Consider the following 22,098-nt stretch of genomic DNA (forward strand, 5'->3'; position numbering starts at 1 on the left):
GAGAGAGAGAGAGAGAGAGAGAGAGACACACACAAATACACACACATGGAAAATGTGCACACACACATGGGAAATGTGCACAACACACACACACTTACTAAACAGGGAGTAATATGCTCACTGTAACCTCTACTTAGTGCAACATAGTGTAATTTAAACTCTGTCACGCACTGGTACCATTACACAGCATTGCACTGCCCTGCCTTCCATCCTAATGGACGGCTCACAAACACCCCAGCCACAACACACCGGCGCCCTTCGGCCGTGTTGAACAGCGACCCTGATAGAAAGTGGGGAGTTAGGGTTAGGGTTTGGGGTCTCTCTTGGGAAGGAGGGGGGTCTTGGGGTGCTGAGTGTTAAGGTCCACTGAATGCGTCCTCCTCACCGGTGACTAGCAGCATCCCGGTGGTGCTGGCGCTGCCAAACTGGTTCCTAGCGATGCACGTGTAGCTGGCCGAGTCCCGCTTGGTCACGTTGGCGATGCGCAGCGTTCCATTGGGGAGCAGGGCGATCCTGAGGGAGGCACAGCACCCAGGGGAGATGTGAGGGAGGCACAGCACCCAGGGGAGGTGTGAGGGAGCCACAGCACCCAGGGGAGATGGGACCATGGATGCCTACATATGATGTTGCCGAGGCAATGCTTTTCTCACGTCACTGACCAACTCACTAGAACCAATACTGAGGTAAAGTGGATTAAGGGTTGGGTGGATGGAAGGATAGATGGACATATATATATATATATTTATAGATATATGGCTGGTTAGATAGATGGATGGATGAATAGATAGATCGATTTATAGATAGATGGGATAAATACTATAGATATATCGATGGTTGGATGTTAGATGGATAGATAGATAGATAGATAGATAGATAGATAGATAGATAGATAGATAGATAGATAGATAGATAGATAGATAGATAGATAGATCAAAGCTCAAATATTAAGTTAGCTCTGAGGTTCAATTTAAAGTTCTTTGGTGTTTATCAGTGTTTCTTAGATTTCATCATAATTACTAGATTGATTCAATCTGGCTTTTCATACTAACATATTAATCACAGAATCTTTTTAGACCTTAGGCCTACCTATAATTATAAATATTATTTTCTCTATTTGTATCTTTTAATCTTCCACCCACTGTTCATCACTTATTGATCAAACACGCTAACGCTGTGCTAATTGCCCCTCTCACATTTAAACTGGCTGATATTTAGCCAGTGACCCGAGCACAAACAATATTACCATAATTACACAAGCACACCTTGGGCGAGACATGAATGTGAGCAAGCTTTAATATATATCTTCCCATGGACCTGTAAATCACCCGACCCCCTTCGCCAGCCCTGCCAGAACGGCTCAAGAATCCCTCCATCAACGGGAAACCACAAATGTTTTCCTTTGCACCAAGCTATACTATTCATCAATTTGCATCATTATGAATACTGTGGTGGCCTAGGCGTTTCAGATGGAAGTCACCGAGGCGTACTTCTATCGCTGTTCTTCGCTTCATCGATGTACGACAATCCATTCATTAAATTAAGAAATCAAAACTATTTACCTGCTCACGTACCCCCACAGCAGGGGTCCGGAACACACCGACCCAGAGCCATACTTGGCTCTGGGTCCGGAACACACCGACCCAGAGCCATACTTGGCTCTGTAAGTGATTGTCTAGCCATCGAAAAATCGTTACGAATGCATCAGCCTGGTTCGGCCAACTAGGCTGAGAATAGATTGTACAAACTTTGTATCTTGTATAATCCCGACCCCTTATGTGTAAAGGGTATGCATAACGCCCCCGTCCCTCCACACCCCCTCTCCGTCATCACTTAGTCACTGCTGTGGTTCCCTTTCCTACCTGTCGCTTTTCTGCAGGAGCTCGTTGCCTTTCTTCCAGAGACTGGAGGCCGGTGGGGATGCCTGGGGCTGGCAGTCCAGTGACACCTGGCTGCCGGAGAGGGCTTTCAGCACGGCCTGCAGGGCACTCCTGGAGAAGCTGGGTGGTGAGGCTGCGGGAGGCAGACGAACGAAGGACCACAGGCGAACACAGTCAGGCAAAAAACATTTTTGCGAAAGGATCTTTGTATAAATCGGAAATCCAAATGACATTCCGAAATGAAAGAAATTGTCGGGAAAGTTGAAGATCTTCTGATGGAAAACTTCACGGCACTGCACTGGGCTTGATGTGAGGCTGCCTTATCCAGCTGGAAAATGACTTTCAGTAGAATCTGAGATTAAGGTTTATGACGTTTGTGGCTATAAAGTTCTCCCCTATAATCACTCTGCAAATACACATATATACACACATGCATGCACACACGTACACACACACACACTCACACACACAGACAAACAAACAGGCTGTCTCTCCGATTTTTAGACACAAACAAATACACATACACACGCTCACCCACACACACACAATCCCCCATGAGGACACATATAGACAAACACAAACAGAAAGGCTTTGATGCAAGGTCTCCTTGAAGTGTGGCCATTATCCAGCCCCCATACAGTGTCTTCTATACGGGACATTTAGATCCATCACATCTTTGATATCTTTATCTTCCTAAAGTGTCATTTTATATCCATCCTATCCATGTCTTCTCTGTCATATTATATTGATCATTGTATCTATATCTTCTCTATGTGTCCCTATCATATTAGTTATACTGTATCTAAATGTTCTCTATGCATGCCATCTATCATATCTAACACATCCAGACCTTCTCTCCATCATATCTACGGTATCCATACATCCACATATCATATTTATATCTCCTCTACAGTATGTGTCCATATGACACAAAAGCGCTGCTTGGTCACACAGACGCCATCCAAGCTATGCAGATAAAATCAATACAGCATCTACACGACACGTCCCTGTCCCGTGCAACAGAGCAATGTGTGTTTGTACTGTCCCCGGTCGATAGCGCACAACGATTGAAAGGAAAACGAGACACTCCAGCAGTTTCACACTTTCACTTCCACTTTTCAGTACTTAAAATAATCCTGTGCAAAGTTTCGTGCACACTAGTCTTTTATGCAGCCTTTTCAAAGTGCTACCTATCCACACTTAATGCTTTCTCTCTGGCAAAGCGCATGTGCTCGTCCAGATAACATTAGCCGGCCAATGTCTGGATCGAGTCACAATCCCACTTGTTTTCCAAAGTCTTCTCCTATTTTGAAAGTCTATTTTGGGAAAAAATAGGAATTCATTTTCAAACGTATCCGCATTAGTGTGGACATGGTGTCTTTGCTGAGCAGCAGACTGCCTAGGGGTTGTGTGTCTATAGGAGAAGATCAAACACAGTGGACACAAGGCAGCTGTGAGGAAGTATAGCAGAGAGGGCGGGGGAAGTCAGGAAGCCGGAAATCATACCTAACACCATTAGTTCAGCGCTGGAATAAATAACTCCGTGTTTGTTTTCCGCCACACACTGATAGAGCCCCGCGTCCGACAGGTTGAGGGCGGAGACCGTCAGCGCTCCATTCTCCATCTGCACCCGCGTCTGCACAGAGAGAGAGAGAGATGGAGAAGTGAGGGAGGTTGAGAGAGGGAGGAAAGGAGGGAGAGAGAGGTGGAGGAGCGAGCGATGGGACGGAGAAAAAAGGAGAGAGGGCGAGAGTGTGAAAAAGAAAGAGATTCATATAAATGACAAGGGCGATTCAGAATGATGGGAAGAAAGCAATGAGAGGAAAAAGAAATGAAGGGGGGCGAGAGAGGGAGAACGAGAAGGAGAACAGTGGAGAGGCAGAGAGATCGAAGAGTGAACAAGAGAGCAATTAGTAAGACGAAAAAGAATGAAAGAAAGAGGGAGGGAGAAGTAAGTAAAAGCATGTGAGAGAGACAGAGAGAGGGAGAAAATGCAAGAGAGATGGAAAGAGAGCGGGGTTGAGACATCCACGTTGAGAGAACAGCTAGGCCAGTCTATTATGTCCAGAGGCACTGGACCAATTATTTGTACACAATGAGGGGAAAGGGACAGTGGTCCAAAGAACTATGACCCTGCTCGCAGCCTTTTCCCCTAGTATGTACATTCAAAGGCAGTAGGGAGGGGGGGTGGAGTTGGCAATGAGAGTAACTGCTGACATGCAGCTGAGATGCATGGGGGAAAAACTAATAGATAAATAGGGTGTTCATCCTCAGCCCCAGCAGCACATCAATAGGTTGTTTATTTAGTTCCACGGCTGTCCAGTGAGGAAGAGCCACGGGGACAGGGGCTGCTGATGTCTTTAGTCAGGGCGTTGTTTCATCCCATCAGTTGTTTAGAGACCGCCGTTTGCACTCGTTCAGCCAATCCGTCCACTGGCACAATGTTCTCTCCGCTCAAAAACATCAGAGTTACATCCTTAGCAGATAAACACCCTACGGACAGCTGATTGGATGGATGCTTCTCCTTACGTTCCTGTGAACCCACTCCAATGTTTAAAGGGGACATATTATACCACCAGGTGTGAGTGTGATTAGCCTTACAAGCCGTTTGGAAAATCGGCCCCATATGACATCACTAGTGGGCGTGTCCACCTAGATCTGTGCTGGATAGTTCAGTCTACCAGCCTACCCAGTCGCCTGAAGTAAATGTTGCTCATCTATCCAGCACAGATCTAGGTGGACACGCCCACTAGTGATGTCATATGGGGCAGATTTTTTTAAACGGCTTGTAAAGGCTAATCACACTCGCACCTGGTGGTGTAATATGTCACCTATAAGCTCTAATAACGAACCAGGTGTGCTTCGCCCAGCCCCCTCCATATTTTTCTTTCCTTTAACCCAGAGGGGAGTCATAATCCCCAACCGCCAAACTACGGCCGGCTTTCTCGTAAGGTCAAGCAAATAAACACCACAAATATCAATGTTATCATTCTAATAGCTGCTTGCCTTCACACTCTGATCCATGTCCAGTGTTGTGTGTTGGGGGTCCGAGGCCAGAGATTTACAGCACTTCCTTACCTCGGACGTCAGGGTCTCGCCGTTCCTCAGCCAGCTGTACGAGGGCTTGGGCTTCCCGCTGGCCTTACACTCCCAGAACAGGTTCTCCTCGATCGACAGCGCCGTGTCCGTGATGGTCTGGAGCCAGTGGGGTTTGGCTGTAAATTAAAAAAAACAAAGCGGATGAGGATCTTTGATAAATGTTAATGGACTGCATTTATATAGCGCTTTTGTCCAAAGCGCTTTACAATAATGCCTGACATTTACCCATTCATGCACCGGCTGCGGACTCAACCATGCAAGGCGACAGCCTCTTCGTCTGAGGCATTTAGGGTTAGGTGCCTTGCTCAGGGACACCCCGACACTCAGCTAGGAGGAGCCGGGGATCATACTAGCAAACTTGCGGTTACCAGCCAACCCCTCTACCTCCTGAGCCACTGCCGCCATCTTTAATAATGGAACAGTGTATGCGTGAATCTGAGAGGAGTGTTGTGTATTTTGAGAACAACCAGCATGCCAGGTAACAAGACAACCAGCTTTTCAATAAATCTTACGGATCCTTGACAATTGTGTTATCAGCATCAGAATGAAATAAGGCTTGGTAAACAACAATATCGCTTTTGTTTGGCAAATAGATATTACATGCTGTGTGGTAACCAAGAAAGGCTTTACAGAAATACAACCAGGAATACAACCTGGAAATGAATTACGACAGAACCCATATGCTCAGGGCATTCAAAGGCTAAGTGAATATCCTGTCCTTTATAAAGAGACAGAAGCCTTAACACACCAATATTAAACTAATATTAGACATGAATCCAAAATACATATAGGTGCATCTAAATATCTTTTTATATCAAAATAGGAGTTCTTATTTGCATGGATTTTCCCTTTACAAAAAGCGCTGGTACGCACGCAGATATGGCTGCCAGAAACCCAGAGTGTGGGTGTATCTCACTGCATCTCTCATGCCTGTCTTGCTTATTCGGGGCTTTGGGCAGCCTCACCGTGGAAGGAGAGGCGGCCACGCGCCGTGTTCTTTCCTCGGCTGTTCTCCGCTACACACTCATAGGTCCCGGTGTCCTCTTGCTGGAAATTTGGAATTTCCAGTACAGCGTTGGAGTTCCTCATCTTGACTTTGCCGGGGAAAGGAACGCCACTGGTTCTTCTCCAGCTTATTTCAGGAACCGGGCTTTGACAAAAGGAGTAGAGAGATAATAGCAGTCAGTCAAAGTGAACAAAATACAATCAGGCACGCGTGGCAGCAAAAAAATAACCATTACAGCTTCCTGAGAAATATGTCTGTCATGCAATTTCTCACTCACTGACTTTTTTTCCTTTTTGGGCTCTGAAAAGAAATTTCGATTCACACAGACACCAGCAAATCTTCCCACTTTTTCTCATATTGATGATAATGCCGGGTTATGCTATAATTGCTTATATTCTCACCGCACCTTCCCCCTTCCCTTTCAGGCATACGTGCGAACAGCACCTTCAGTACACACTGCACACACACCACTACACGTTTGCCTCGGCTTACTTTCCAAGAGCGAAGCATTCCAGCTTCACCGTGGATCCTTTGGCAGCTGGAATGGAATCGGGGAAATGAACTTCTATTTTGGGTTCGTATTCACCCATCACCCCTAAGGGAGACAAAAGATTTTACAGGTTTTTTATCTTCTTTCACCATATGATTTTTAATGTCAATGTTAGCAAATTTGGCTTGAAAAGTTCCTAGAGACTCCAAAGTTTTTTGTCCGTACGGTGGATATCATATGAGCTGTCGAAAGGTTGGAAAAAATAAAGACAATCGATGAGACTTTATAAAAGGTTCCTATGACACACCAGTGTCACCCACAGCTGTGGGTGGTGGCGATTCATCATCTGTGGCAATGTTATTTCAAACCGTATTTCACATTCAAGTCACTATACCAGGGAGAAGACATTTCTTTTGCACTTTGCTTTGGCCTTTAGCATTGCCAATTACAATCCCCACTGTGTGACAGTAACAACGGATTTGAAGGTTTGTTAAACGTTGATGTATATGACATGGCAACCGCAAACATGTTCAGTGAAAAAATTGTGACAGTTTACTTTCTACTGTTTCTACTGCATATTTTAACCTAAACCTATATTTTAGTCTCTGGATCTAAATTATCGACCAATTGTTTGAGCATGAATGAGAAGCCCTTTTCTAAGCCATTTTACTGTGTCCATGCATATTTGACTATTACACAACATTGTTTGGCCCAAAGTCGTATTTTGTTATTTATTCAGTAATAAACAACCAAGCCTCCATTTGCTGAATCTCTTGAGCTGCTCACCATCGTTCCTAAGGACAAGCGGGGTGGGCAGACTCAGGACCTTTTCTCGGGTGATGGTGTTGTTGACCACACAAGTGTAGTTTCCCACATCAGAAGATTCAACTTTGGCAACGTACAGACTCCCGGTCTCCTGGGATATAAACCGACGTGTGTCTTGCTGGACAAAGTAGGGGTACTCATTAAAGATCCATGCAAAAGTCAGCTCTAGGATAAAGAGAAACACAAACACAATTAATGCATTGGGGGGGAGGGGGGAGAAAGGAGTTCAATCTCCAATTTAGTCAATACATTACAGTGGACTCTTTACCTAAAATCATCAGACGCTATACGCAATGGTACAAAATATATATAAAATCTTCTGACATTCAACCTTCTGTTAGTACACAATGCTCTGATATAAATTAAGTCCCTAGATCTTATCTCTGGGCTAAGACAACAACAGCATCTAAGGTATGGGATTGTTTGTAATGTCAGAGGGAAAGAAGTAGAGTGGGGAAGAGATGAGGAAAGGGAGCGAATCTAATTGGACTACAGTGCCTCACTGGCCTTTTCCTGACACACAGCTTCCAACCTCCAAAGTGATGTGGCCCATGTACAGTACTTCATGCTCCATACTGGTGAATGGATGAATTCAAGTCCTGATGAGTGCATTGAGGGATTGACAGTATTATAGGATGGTTAGATAGATGGCTGGATGAGTGTAACATTGTGTAACAAATATTACCCAAATATTTGAAAATGTGGGTGGATAGTGGGATAGATTGTGAGGCTAGGCAGCAGAGTGAGATGGAATGGATGGTTGGATTAACGGATTAATGAAAGGTGGCATGTTGGCTCTAAGGATGGAATGGATTACAGATGGAAGGCTGGAATGTGGGATGGATGGAATGCATGCAGCGAAAGTAACCTCCTGCCATCATGCATTACAGTGTCATGTGGAAGAAATGTGTGCTGGGCAGATTTCGCTGGAATGACGAGAGGCCCCATCATCTACCACTTTAGAGGTGAAGGGTGGCAGTGCCACGAGGTGCACACAACAGCTGCCAATCAAATCCAGGCCCCCTGAGGGAACAAGCCTAAAAGCTTTGAATTGGATTGAGCCTTGGTTGTGAGTGGTGCAGACATCCACTCATTCTGATTAGGCGGGCACGGGAGTGTAAGATGCCTGACTCCTGGCTGAGGGGCCCTACAGCAGAGGCACAGCATAGGCCTCGACTGAGGAACACATTCACGGCAAGAAACGCAGGAATCATCTCAAAATCAATCTCTCAAGTGTAAACCACATTGTAGGAAATTGGAGCCCAAAGTAATCCAAAGCTGATTGAATTGGTTCATGTCTACATATGGTATTTCTACAGTGGCGATTCTCCTTTGCTTTTTGAAGACAGGAACTGCTTGAAAATAAGACAGCGTCAGATCTCCTGACAGCGTTTGTTGTCAAGTTAAGAGAAGGTTGCTATAATGACCCTTCATACGACTCACAACTACCAAAAAGAAGTTCATAGTATTTTCTTAGTCCTTTGAGTCTACAAGTATACACAAACAAATTTCAAAGGAAAGTATACTTGATTCGACCAACACACAACTACATAACCAACTAAAACACAGCAGGGATTCTTTTGACTGAAGTTAAAGAGAACTTTGGTCCAATTATATATTTTTTCATTTTCTATATACTTTTTGTTGAACCAAAGTACTCTTAATTCCTTGATGGTCAGCAAGCTTCGGGATAATTTGCAATTGATTATCTCATTTTGATTTCAAAAGAACTCGTTGGAAGTACGGTTCCTTCTCGTGGGTGAAGGCTTCAGTTGGAGAAACATAATTCCATTTGCGCTAATTAGGGCACAAATCAAAACAAAGAAGAATAAAGATCCCCCCCCCACACAAACACACACACACACACACACACACACACACACACACACACACACACACACACACACACACACACACACACACATTGAAGATTTGGTTGATAACTTTCTATGAAATAAAACTACTTCAGGAATGCTGTCTCAGGGCTGCTTTCAAATGTCTATAAAACACATTGGGTTGCCATTGTGAGTAAGTGGGCAATACTTCCTCAGTGGTAACCACAGGATGCGGTTCGGCTCATTGAATGTGACAAGGAAGAATTATGATTTGTGGGTTTTAACCGATTATTTCGTTGACAACATCTACTTTTACAGCACAATCCTACGCAAAGACACACCGCATGAACAGTCGAGTATAGAGGGTTGTATAAATCTTACCTCCAGAATGTGTGGGAGGTCCACAGAGCAGAACCACCCCCTGGCCTTCTCGAACATTAACAGCGCTCCTCACTGTTTGGGTTTTGTAGTTTTCAAGGTCTGGGAAAATGTAAATACAAACCTATATCACATTGCATGCAAAATCATATATGGACAACACATTTTCGCATTGAGGCTGCCAAAACAAGTTTCAGATGACATCCAAAACGTGGCTAAATTATTCTATTTTCACTCTTGGGTTTTTATGCATCATCGGAAACTGCTGGTAGACGTCTTTTGAAAGATAAAATGTCAAAATATCACCTAAGCCATTAGTGCTGATGATTACATAAGTGAGTTGCCAGCACTTGGTGATGGCAACTCTATATGAATGAAAGCAAGTTATCAGGAAAATCTAAACACTGAGCTGAGATAAGACATGGAATCAGGACCAGATACAAATCCACAACCTCATTCATACACACAAAACTGTGTGGAACAGTTCTGACAAATGAAGTGTTTTCGTTGACGAAATAAGATCAACATGGTGAATAAATTCCTTATGCAATGGTCCTGCTGCACTCAAAGGCATTGGCTTCCCTTTCAATACCTCCAATGCAATGCATCCTTTGTGTATGGATGAATAGGGTGTTACAAAAAAGGAGAATAAAAATGAGGGCAGGGACAGCAACAGGGACAGGAGAAAATGGAGAGGAAGATTGATAAAACCCCTATAGCTCTGTGACTGATGGCGTTAGCAGAGCTGGTGAGAGAGAGCTCTGTCTGTGCCCCACAGGCTTCACAGCCCAGAGGCATCGTGGGTAGAAAACCAAACAAAAGGAGAAGTCAGTGTGACCGATAAGAGAAATTAGCAGAAGGGGGCGATAGAAGATTATGTGGTGAAGTGGGCCAGACTGTGGTTAAGATTAATGAGCAGTTCTCCGGTGACCACGGCTGGAAATCAAACGCCGGCCAAGTCCCTGCAAGACAGCGAGACCAAGAGGAACGCAGGAGGGAACGGGGGTGTTGAAATATAGAGCAACCAAGCACACAGCCAGATTGACCACCAACAAATACACACACACACACACACACTCTCTCTCTCTTTCCCTCTCCATCTTTCGCTTTCTCTCTCTCTCTTCTCTCTTCTCAATCCTCTGGTGCTTAATTTTAGAAATACTTTGATTTTTTTAAGACCAGTGGAGGACTGCAAGAGATTGAACAACACAACCCAATTTAAACAGGAGATGTTTATTATAAAGAACTGCATTGATGCAACTCTTGGAATGGCGTGAATGACAGGTTCTTTTAATGGCTGTGTCTGTGTGTGAGGTAGGGGGGAGATATTCTTCATCGGATTCGCACAAGAAGTGGACAAGGAGATCTGGTCAGTGGTGGATCATGGGCTATATATATAGATATATATACTGTCCAGTTGGAAAAGCTTCAAAGGTTCAAACTCAACACACACCTAAAACTCTGAGAGCCAGAGGCCATTTTGAGGTGGAACAATGATCTGCTGAAGAGAATCCATCTGAAGCTAGAACCGAGCCGGTGGCCTTGAAGAAGGCTAACTATTAAAGATTAAAGAGGATTGATCTGTGTCCACATTACTGACATACGATCGGTTTAAGTTTCCCCTCAGATCCAAATACCACCAGGGCGATCTACACAAAGGTTTACTTGTCTGCAACTGCAAGCGGGGCTGATAACGTGGAAGGCAGTGCAGTGTGGCGGTATATGTCCGGCTCTGGGCTGCGGTATTGAAGTAGAACGATTCACGATAACCGTTACAAACATGAATCAAAGTCATGAATAACCAATATTTTGATAACAGTGTTTTCAGGCAAACAATTAAACGGTGGTGAGGTGGTGTTAAAAATAAACCGTCCTCCTCAAGGACTGCCACGGCACACAGCGGGGGAAGTCAAGAGGCAGACAAGGGCAGACCTTTGCTATAAAACAAAGGCAGAAAATTTCTCGTCATATTGCGATGGCCTAATTACACACCACCATGCTGATCCCACAGACCTCCCTTACCTATGCATTAAGCTAGACAATAAATGTCAAGCCGCCCCTCTACCATATAGCCCCCTCAACGGAGATTCATTACCAGGCCATGGGCATAATGGCATTCCATCTCTCCAGAGGAAGTGCCCAGCTCTCTATCTCGCACGCCGTGATCAATAGTCGGCCGGCTTGATCGGAAAGGCAGAGAGAGGTCCCTCAGCAAACTGTTTGCTGCCCGCAAGGGGAGAGCCCTGATTCAATACACCTTTCCTCCACCGCCCACTCCACACACTTTCACTCGCATTTTAAATGCCTTATTTGAATTCACCAATTACGTAGACCTCCTACGTTCTCCATTAATTCTGCCCTCCATCATACTTTCCCCTGATTAAACATTTTGATTGCTGTTTAAGAAATATTTTTGACCTTTGAGATTGTAAAACTGAGACATTAGAGTCACGTCAGGCTGAAACCATTACGTTTTCTGTAAATGTAATAGATTTTAAAGATGATAGAATTTGCTATGACATGGGGAAGGTAGTTCTTTGTGACACATGGTAGTGTCTGTCAAATATTAACATGCTAAAGTAGGGGATTGTTAGCCATTGTCATATCCATTCCATACATAATTTATATATTTAAGTTGCATAACATTGAATATCGTATTTTTTTATCCCCCAATTGGATTTTCATATTCTTTTTCTCACATAATCCCATATTTGGCATGAAAATCTATGTCTAGACCAGGGGTTCTCAAAGTTTTGACAGCTGAGGGCCAATTTAGGAACCCAAAATTTGACTGAGGGTTGGCAAACGTCAGCATCCCAGTGGAGAAAAAATCATTGCACCATGGACCTCTGGGAGTGAGGTCAAGTGAGGTCTGAATCACAAAACTGAGGTTCATCCTTTCAAAGTAATGTACAGTCTGATTAAAACTAACAAATAACAGGATTTAATTGAAAGCTAGAGAGAGTCGACTTTTCTCTTTATATTTATTTAATTTATGTTTAAATTAATTTTGTTATTAAAAAAGAAAAAAACTCACTGGCAATGATGGAAAAGTATAACAAAATGGGAACGACTTCACGTGACAAATGAAGAAAGAGGGAACAGAAATTGTCTCATCATCTCCTATTATCATCTCTTATTGCACAAGGGCTTTCATAAGTGCGCCATAAGCTAAATCACCATTTTGTTACCTTATTAAGCAATAGATAGTAATTTAACTGATTCTAATTTATTTATTTAAATGGAGGGCACTCTGGGCTAGATGTCGGGCTGACAACCTGCCTGGAGTTTTGGTTTGGATTGTGGAGATTCACCATGCTCTCAATCATGGTGAGGTTCAATATGGACCATTCTTCCTAGGCGGATATACCCCGAGTACAAACACAGCCTACGAATTTGCAGGGTGCTTTTATCATGGTAGTGAACATTGCTACAACACGGGCCATCAATGGCAATTCTACATGGGGGCCTACAGGTCCCTGGCATGTCCCTGGCCCTCCCTGTGGCATGTCCCTGGCCCCCCGTGATGACCAAATAAAATAACTATGATTTTACTGATTTTACGCAACTAATTTGATGCAACGTTCTACACGGGTAAATTAGAGCGGCTAACCCAAACACTGTGCTGCTGCTTCTCGTTAAATGAGAGCTCAGCGACTACTCTTGGAGAAAGAGCCACGATTTCTCCTGTTGCAAGAGTCAAAGCTAAATAAAACGATTTCATTTCTTAAGTGACTTGCTGTTCTTATAGCAGCTGTCATGAAATGAGGAAAGAACAGTAGAACAGGGAAGTTTCCTTTGCGCTCTTTAGACTGTGCAAGATTGCTGAAACCCTTCCTGTAAGCTCAGCCTCTTGGGAACACAGTTTCTCCACACTGAAACTGATAAAATAAATAGGAAATGGCACATTGTGTTGCACCTTGTTGTCACCCTGGAGTACAAAACAAATGTTTAGAATTTTTTGATGATTTAGTATCCCCAAGACCAGGGGTTCTCAAAGTTTGGACAGCTGAGGCCCAATGTAGGAACCCAAAATTTGACTGAGGGTCGGCAAACGTCAGCATCCCAGTGGTGAAAAAAATCATTACACCGTGGAACTCTGGGAGTGAGGTCAAGTGAGGTCTAAATCACAAAACTGAGGTTCATCCTTTCAAAGAAATGTACAGTCGGATTAAAACTAACTAATAACAGGATTTTATTGAAAACTAGAGAGAGTCAACTTTTCTCTTTATATTTATTTAATTTATGTTTAAATTAGAGCTGTCAAGCGATTAAAATATTTAATCGTGATTAATCGCATTAATGTCATAATTAACTCTAATTAATCGCGATTAATCGCAAATTATTTTTCTATGCTAAATATCCCTTGATTTTTTTGTCCCATAATTCTTCTCATTTTAATTCTCTTATCAACATGGTGAAGTGCATCGGCTTGCCTTGTTCAAATGATTTTTTATTGATAACAACATTGACATGTACACTGATCAAAACAGGACGATACAAAAAAAGAGCCTATAGTGCAATTAAACGACTGCTTTGAACAAATGTCATTTGAACATAGCAGTCAGGCTACTGCTTCTTTGTTTTGAGCCAAAGAAAAAAAAAAAAAAAAAAAGTTTTTTTTTTTTTTTTTTATAAAATAATTGCGTTAATCGCGCGATAAAAAATGTAACGCCGTTAAATTTGGTTTGCGTTAACGCCGTTAATAACGCGTTTAACTGACAGCTCTAGTTTAAATACATTTTTGTTATTGAAAAAAGGAAAATAAATCTTTATTTTTATTTTTTTACTTGAATCTTTATGTCATCGCGGGCCGCCAGGAATATTTCTGCGGGCCACCATTGGCCTGCGGGCCGCACTTTGAGAACAAATGGTCTAGACCATAAATTAGACACTTGCATACACAGGTGGTCAATTGGGTTTATAGGAATTAAAAAATGGTGGGAGATTTTAGAATAATTTTAATAGTCGGGTCCCCATAAGCTGCACGTCAACGTGCCGTTATGTGTTCGTCACAGAATGCCTCCCAAAGTCACTCCAAAGAATTCAGGAGTGAAAGTGGTTAGATTTACGCCTGAGTGCGCCATCGAGAACTGAAGCCTGACGACATTTACACGTGGACGACGCTATCAGACGCACGGTTTTCTATTTCCTCTTCATAGAAGAGAAAGAGAAAATAAATCTTCCCCGCGCTAATTTGATGCATAGGATGCAACACAGAATGACAGTGGCCAATTTCCCTCCACCCCCACATCCCAGCAAATTGCAAGCAAGCCGATCATTGTCTGAAGCGCAATCTGCCGGAGTGTTAAATATAAAGGGCTGTCTGCATTTTCTTTTTTTTTTCGCAAGTAATTTTCTCTAAAGTATTTGAATTGGTGTGCTTTCAAGTCTAAATCACAGGCACTGGTGTTTCACTTGGCAAAATATGAGTCCATTTCGGACCGAGCACAGATGCTGTCAGAGCAGGAGCCACAAATGAGAATCAATGTAGTTCAGAGGCAGTCAGAGGCCACCACTTCCAACACCACGTTCGTCGCCTGTGACATTTCATTCGATTACTGTTTCCATCTCCCAGAACCAACTCCTTGATAATCCAAAATGCGGAACTGGATTGCCAAATTACCCCAAAAACATATTAAACACATGCACATATCAAGCATCCATCACATCTATAAAAGAGCACGATGCAACAGCGTTCATCTACGCCAGAATAAGGAGGTAAGGAAATCCATAGTAAAGGCAGGATCACTTACATGCAAACTGGAGGCTGGCTCTGTGGCTCAGAAGAGAGCCCCACTTGTTGGAGGCCGTGCACTGGTATATCCCTGTGTCTTGGTCCCTGTCCAAGCCGCTAATGGTCAGGTTGCCCCCAGACATGTGACGCCGGTAGTCGCTCCTCAGATCAATGAGTGTTCCGTTTAGTGACCATCTGGAAGGACGCAAACACAATCAGGAGCCGGGGGCCTCGGGGGGCAGCACACACTTCGACATTTATCACAGGCGGGGAGGGAAGGAAGAGGGTTGGATCGATTTGATTGGCGCACCCGTGGAATGCAAGGGTTAGTAATCAGAGTTGGTTTCTGTATTGATTAGTAAGTTTGCCTGACGCCATAGAACGGAATAGATCTTCCAAACACGGAGAAACACAGCTATGAACGTTGCTCAGTATTTGGGCTGGATTATCATTGTTTGTGCTTTTTGAACGTGGTACAGAATCAAATGCCGTACAATTATTATTAAATACATTGTTTTTTCACTCTCAATGCAGTAATATTTTCCCTAAATACCATCTTAAGATCTTTGATAATTGGCACAGGCTATAATGCAACACACACCACCATGACAATTTTATGTTCAATATGGCACATTTTATGTTCATGATTTATTTGAGCCTTTATTCTTAGAATTTATTCGGCTAAAGACAAGGGAATATTGTCAAAACAGACAAGATTTGCTTGGGCAATTTCTTCATAACAAGCCTCACTTATAAGTCGTCTTATAAAGACCAAATATAAACCAAGGAAGCTAATGAGGTCACTTGAATTTGACAAAATAAGGCACATTCTTTTTATAAAATACAATTCTCAATTCTTTTAAGATAATTGTATTTTATTAAAAGTAAAATCCATACTAGAATCAATCAGAAGCATCTGGCAGGGAGAGATAAAAACAGGTATGACTATCACGTTTCTATTTCCTCTCGCGTATGATTTGGATGCAGCACGAGCCTTCGCCCGAAGGACACCGATCAAACGCCATCAGAACCCGCCTCCACCAGTAATCAATAATCAATGATTTTTTTCTGCATCTTCTTCTTCCCTCCAGATTGAACTGATGAGCAGCTTAGACAGTGTGTCACACAGTCTTAAAGCCCTAGATGAAATGCCAGCCCTCCCGAGCCTCTTTGGTGACACATGAAGCCCACGCGGAGCGTCAGCCTCTATTATTCAGCCCGCAGTTGGGGCCTCTAGGATGGCCCAAATGGATCCGTCACTGCTCAAACGCCACCGAGCCTTTGATTCCATTTAGCTTAAATTCAACAATTCAAAAAAATTGAAAAATGACAAATAAAAAATATCAATAATTTAATCGGATCAAATTTGTTTGAAGATTCATGTTTTTGTCAAAGGTGGACATTGAGAAAATATGTTTTTCTTCCTCTTGAAAACATGAATTGAAACGGACCTGATACTGATACTATGTTACATGCCTATAGCACTTCCACTGGGATGTTAGTTGCCCTTCCCTCAGAGGAGGAGAGACAGTTCAGTGAAGATGGATATGGCTTTATGTTGTGTAGACATCCAGTGTAGCTGAAGTGAACCATGGACCTGGTTGGTATTGTCTCCAGTGCGTTGTGTGCACACAAAATGGACAGAACACAACAGCTAGATCGTTGAAAAATGCTACACATCCACATCAGATCCAGACAACATTGAATGAACTGTTGTTCAATGATGCTCAGTCTTTCCCCCCGTCATTCAGAATAAGCACAGTACTACCAGGCAACAACACTAGCTTTGAGTTTCAAACAGCAGTTATTATCTCTCTGCCGCTTTCAAGCCCCTCTATGCCCTCTAAATTGACTGTATCAATGGGTAAATAAAGAGCAAAGGAGCTGTTGAATAAATGTATTTTGAAGAGCAACCCAAAAAACAGCGGCAGAGACGAGCTCAAGCCCTATGCCCGACTCTGAGAGAAGCACTTTACTCCCCTCTGTCTGCCCCGGTGCCTCCCCTGAACCCCTGAGCTCTTCTCCTGACCCCCGCATGACCTTGAGGTTTGCATTCATTTTGCACGAGGACTCCTCATCAAACAGGCGCTAGAGAGGGACTGTTCTGCGGCCCTGTCTGCAGCACAGTCCCTTGCCTCACCAGGGATTCTCAGGGGCCAGACGTCCTCAAAGACATTACGCTGGAAACAGTCTCCTACAGGCCCGCCTGTCTGTGTGTGCATACACACACAGACAAGAAAACGTACAAATACACCGCACAAACACACATACTCACGTCCAACGCACACACACACACACACACACACACACACACACACACACACACACACACACACACACACACACACACACACACACACACACACACACACACAAACACGCACGCACGCACGCACGCACGCACGCACACACACACACACACACACACACACACACACACACACACACACACACACACACGCACATACACAAAAACAGGCATTAATATACACAACATACACTTCAGAGTACACACACACAGTGCATACACTACAGTATGTTTTCATATTTATGTCTATGTGTTTCATAAAATAATAAGATATCGAAGAGATGCAAGACATGGCATATATACTTTTTTAATATGACATATTTTTATTTTAGTTTCAACACAAATGCAATAAAGATGGTTATCCCAAACAACCTTATTGCATTTGAAGTGAGGACATGGATGTGTTTATACTTGAAGTTCAAAATAAATTACATTCTCCCCTGACTACAAAGACACACAGCAATAGGGGAATATTAACGTTGCCTGATGTGCAAGGATTCATGCAATATATGTGGAATAGTATACTTTCTCAAGAGATGCATGAATACACTTCAGCTGAAGCTATTTTACATCTGCTTGCAAATATTTTGTGTGATTGTGTTATTCAGGAAAAGCAAAGAACGAGCATGTGTATAATTGCATTTCACATTAACAAGCTATCCTCAACACCAATCAAGAATGAAACACTTAAAATGCTGCCACCTCCCTTTGAGTGTGCCATTTATTGACGCACTTGACAGGGAGTTCTGCCCATCACTTTCCTGCCTTTTAAATCTGATCCTTTACAAAGCCTAGCGACAGGTGTATTCCATAAACTGTCGCCATGGCATTGTGCGGGACTATTTGTCAGTTAAGGTTTGTCAGTTAGAGCACCGCCAGAGCTCTTAGTCAACATATCTGTATCCCTAGAGCTCAGCATGTAACTGCCCCTAAATCAAAGTGGAAACCATTACCAGAGCGAAAATATCAAGCGATAAATCGGCAACAGGGTGTACTCATTTACTCGGATGTGGAATTTAGACTAATTGCTGTTGCTTTTCTATGCTTTAGTTTTTGTACACAATTGACGTGAATAATAAATATAACTTTTGTGAGAGAGCTGTGATGTAGTTTGAATCATATAGACTTTCAGCACACAGTACTTCCATAGGTATCAATTAACAAATATATCAACGTGCTGCACACACTGATTTCTGTATGAGGTCTCATTTAAAATGGTATTGATAATCCAAACTCTGAAAAAGTTCATCATCTTAATTGCCTTTGAATCAAATGCATATGAAGCCAAATTTCATCAAAGCAATTCAGTAATATTGTGAATGTCTGTGCCTGCCATGCATAATTTTGTACTAGCTTAATGAGTGTTGTATTGGTTACGGTATATATACCGCTGCTTATAGATGACAGCATAGTAACGTATTCATGCCTGTTCTATAATTGCATTTTGTATCTTCCCTTATCTTGTCCTGGACATTCTGTACCGGACATTTGGGGCTGAAATTTCAGTTGTAGTGAAATGTATTGCCAGGCCATCAGGGCAGTAAGAGTGCTTGTATTGCCAGAGGGGAAACAAGTCAGGAACAATCACTGTCTGAAAAGGTCTGCAGCCCAAATAAACCACCAGCCCCCCACCCCCCTATCCAAACCTCGGAAAAATAATGTGTCCTTGCTCATAGTACAAATCCAAACCATAAAGTAGTTTCTCCAAAGCCATTTCCACAAGTGCACATTCATGTCTGTAGAGGATTCGATTTTTTTTTGCTTGAGAAGACACAAACGGCAATTTTAACAAATGAGACATGGTATTTTTCTTGCATTTTTATGATGTAACACCGGGAAACGTAGTAATTTATCTTCCAAGGTCCACTGGAATAAACTGGATGAGATAACTGGATAGTGATGGGCACTGTTTCTTTTGAAGAAAACCAGTAGTAACGCACAATCTGCGGCGCTGCTATTGAAACCCGCCTCAAAAGTAGACTCAAGGCAACCCCCAGCAAAATGCAAACTTGAGACCAACTCAAGTAATGCAAAAATCCAGCCAAATCGCAGAGGTCAACCTAGAGTCGGTCAGACTGCACAAGTACAATTGTCACCACCACTACCCCCAACATCACTGTCGTACTCAGACATTGTTTTCAACACGGACGCATTAAAGGAAATGTAAGCGTTTACACACAATGTCACTCCCAAGGTTACTGTCTCTGAGCGGCGGCTTCGCTGGCCATTTACATGCTGCTGACCAAGCCAGGAAACTTAATCCACCCCAAGAAACAGCAGCGGTTTGCCGTTTGTAGGCCTTGCACTGCTGGAGGGCTGGGTAGGGGGGAGGGGGGGGGGGGGTTGGGCTGGGGGATGGTGAATACACCAAGAGAGGCGAGGTATCCAACATCTCCTGGTGCAAATTAGTCTGCGAAAAGCCCATTTAAGACTCCTAATGATCCTTAAGCCTTGCACCCTATTATAAAACACGGGCCTCTATCATGGTTGAGCGATAGGGTATCCTTACTGCGCTCAGCCTCAGTCTCTCCTGTACTGCTCATAGGCTGCTTGAATTAATGTTGACTGCATGTGAGCTTTGTTTTTGGGGGATGCTTGGTTAAGTAAGTGGTGAGTTAATGTCTGTTATCTGTGTTTTCTGAAGTATCTCTCTTTCACTCTTGAAGTTGATACGGTGAGAAATAGCAGACATCTATCACAATTTATACACCCATCCAACATTTCACGCCGTGGGGCACGAACGCACGATAGTGTAGTGTGCGAAAGTATTGGTTTACAAATCCTAACCTGTAGATGCCTCACTCCACTCGGCTTGTGTATTCCTAACAGAGACAAGAATTCTCTGTTAGGCTGCTTTGGTACAACTGTCTGTCAAATGAATAAATAGTAAGCCCCTTATTACTGCTGTTAAGCTATTCATATTCTCTTTGACAGGTGTATTTGTAACGCATACAGATTAAAGTGACTGCTAAATGACTAGTGACTAGTGTGGTATAAAGTATGCGGTTTCCGTGAGCGCAGCCATGCAGAGAAAAGTAGGTTATTTTGACTTGATGCCAGTGTAAAAAAGAGGTCATGTGAGACATGACATGGAAAGGGCACGTTACCTGTACTGCAGGGAAGGGGTTCCTTCCGCCTCACATTTAATGACGGCTTTCTGGTCCGGGGAGTTGTACGGTAAAATGAGGTCACTGGGCTCTGTCCTCCATTTTGGCCCCTGGAACATGAAATCCTCTGCACAGGCTGGAGGGACAGAGAGAGAGAGAGAGAGAGAGAGAGAGAGAGAGAGAGAGAGAGAGAGAGAGAGAGAGAGAGAGAGAGAGAGAGAGAGAGAGGCAGAGATTGAGAGGGAGGGAAATTAGGAGATTGAGAGAGCACGAGTAATAGAGAGAGAGATTCAGAGAGATAGGGAGGGAGAGGGAGAGAGAGAGAGAAGGAGGGGGAGGGAGGGAGAGAGAGATAAAGATAGAGAGATTGACAGAGAGAGAGCGACGGAGGGAAATAGGAGAGAAATTAGGAGATTGAGAGAGGGAAGAGAGCAAGAGCAGAGATACGGAACGATTGGGAAAAATCAAGAGAGTAAGAGAGAGAGAGAGAGAGAGAGAGAGAGAGAGAGAGAGAGAGGCAGAGAGGGAGGGGGAGAGAAATGAAGCAATTGAGAGAGGAAAGAAAATAAAGAGAGAATGAGAGAGAGGGTAATAGGGAGTGAGTGAGAGAGGAATAGATCAAATAGGGAGAGAGAGAGATGGGGAGCGAAAACAGACCCAACTTGGGATCAGACTCTCCTTAACCCTAATGGAAGGCAACAGAAACTGCCATGTCCGGTCAGGGAGATCAGAGTGTTGATCCCGGGCATCCTCGGTGCCATGGGTTAAAGTGCCGAGGTCAACACTAGAACACCAGAGACAAGAGAGGAGTAGGGCCTGCTGGGTTTGTTCTCTCTTAGCTCTCAGAGGATTGAATAATATTGCTTATTTTCTTTTGCTCTGCGCTCACCCTTTTCACCTCACCTGGAGGTGAAAAGGGTTTGTGGAGGCAGGAAGCTGAGGTTGAATCAACGTTGGCACCACCAACGCATGCCGGTGTAAGCCAGATGTAAGAGCATGTCTGACTCATTTAAACACAGCTATAATATATATTATCCCCCAGAGGAAAAATAATTACGCAAAGTAGAAGAAGACATTCATCAAGAGGGAAAAATAATTGTGTTATCGTGAAAAGAGAAGCGAAAAACTGATAATAATTATAATGTGTTGGCAATTGTAAATATTTATTGCCACACGTACAGATGTGACATTGCAACGTTACGCTGCTTGTGAAGCTGCTTGACATTCGAGCCAAGGGCCACCCCATTCTGTTGTTGTTCTTCTAGTTTTAATAAAATATAATATTTCTACTTCACGATCCAAGCCCCGAAACTTAAACCATTTGCATGCTTTTTAAAAGACGATGCCGGGATGTAGAACAGTGCATGTTGTAATTAATAAATAAATAAACAGAGGTTGACACATATGAATTGCTACCGACTGCTCAAATTACAAAT

At 43.2% G+C, this 22,098-nt stretch overlaps 1 protein-coding gene across 1 annotated transcript in view; it reads right to left on the reverse strand.

Annotated features, from left to right (window-relative positions):
- cntn3b (contactin 3b) overlaps window positions 1-22,098 on the reverse strand; it is a 47,903-nt gene that overhangs the window by 17,385 nt on the left and 8,420 nt on the right. Inside the window, exons 3-12 of the mRNA XM_030375777.1 lie at window positions 20,663-20,798; window positions 15,267-15,442; window positions 9,514-9,612; window positions 7,259-7,462; window positions 6,475-6,577; window positions 5,942-6,126; window positions 4,956-5,092; window positions 3,384-3,513; window positions 1,860-2,010; window positions 386-513 (exon numbers count right to left, since the gene is read on the reverse strand). Coding sequence (XP_030231637.1) covers window positions 386-513; window positions 1,860-2,010; window positions 3,384-3,513; window positions 4,956-5,092; window positions 5,942-6,126; window positions 6,475-6,577; window positions 7,259-7,462; window positions 9,514-9,612; window positions 15,267-15,442; window positions 20,663-20,798 — 1,449 coding nt within the window. The remainder of the gene's footprint in view (window positions 1-385; window positions 514-1,859; window positions 2,011-3,383; window positions 3,514-4,955; window positions 5,093-5,941; window positions 6,127-6,474; window positions 6,578-7,258; window positions 7,463-9,513; window positions 9,613-15,266; window positions 15,443-20,662; window positions 20,799-22,098) is intronic.

The sequence above is a fragment of the Gadus morhua genome, chromosome 13 (genome assembly GCF_902167405.1).
Source record: "Gadus morhua chromosome 13, gadMor3.0, whole genome shotgun sequence".
Lineage (NCBI taxonomy): Eukaryota > Metazoa > Chordata > Actinopteri > Gadiformes > Gadidae > Gadus > Gadus morhua.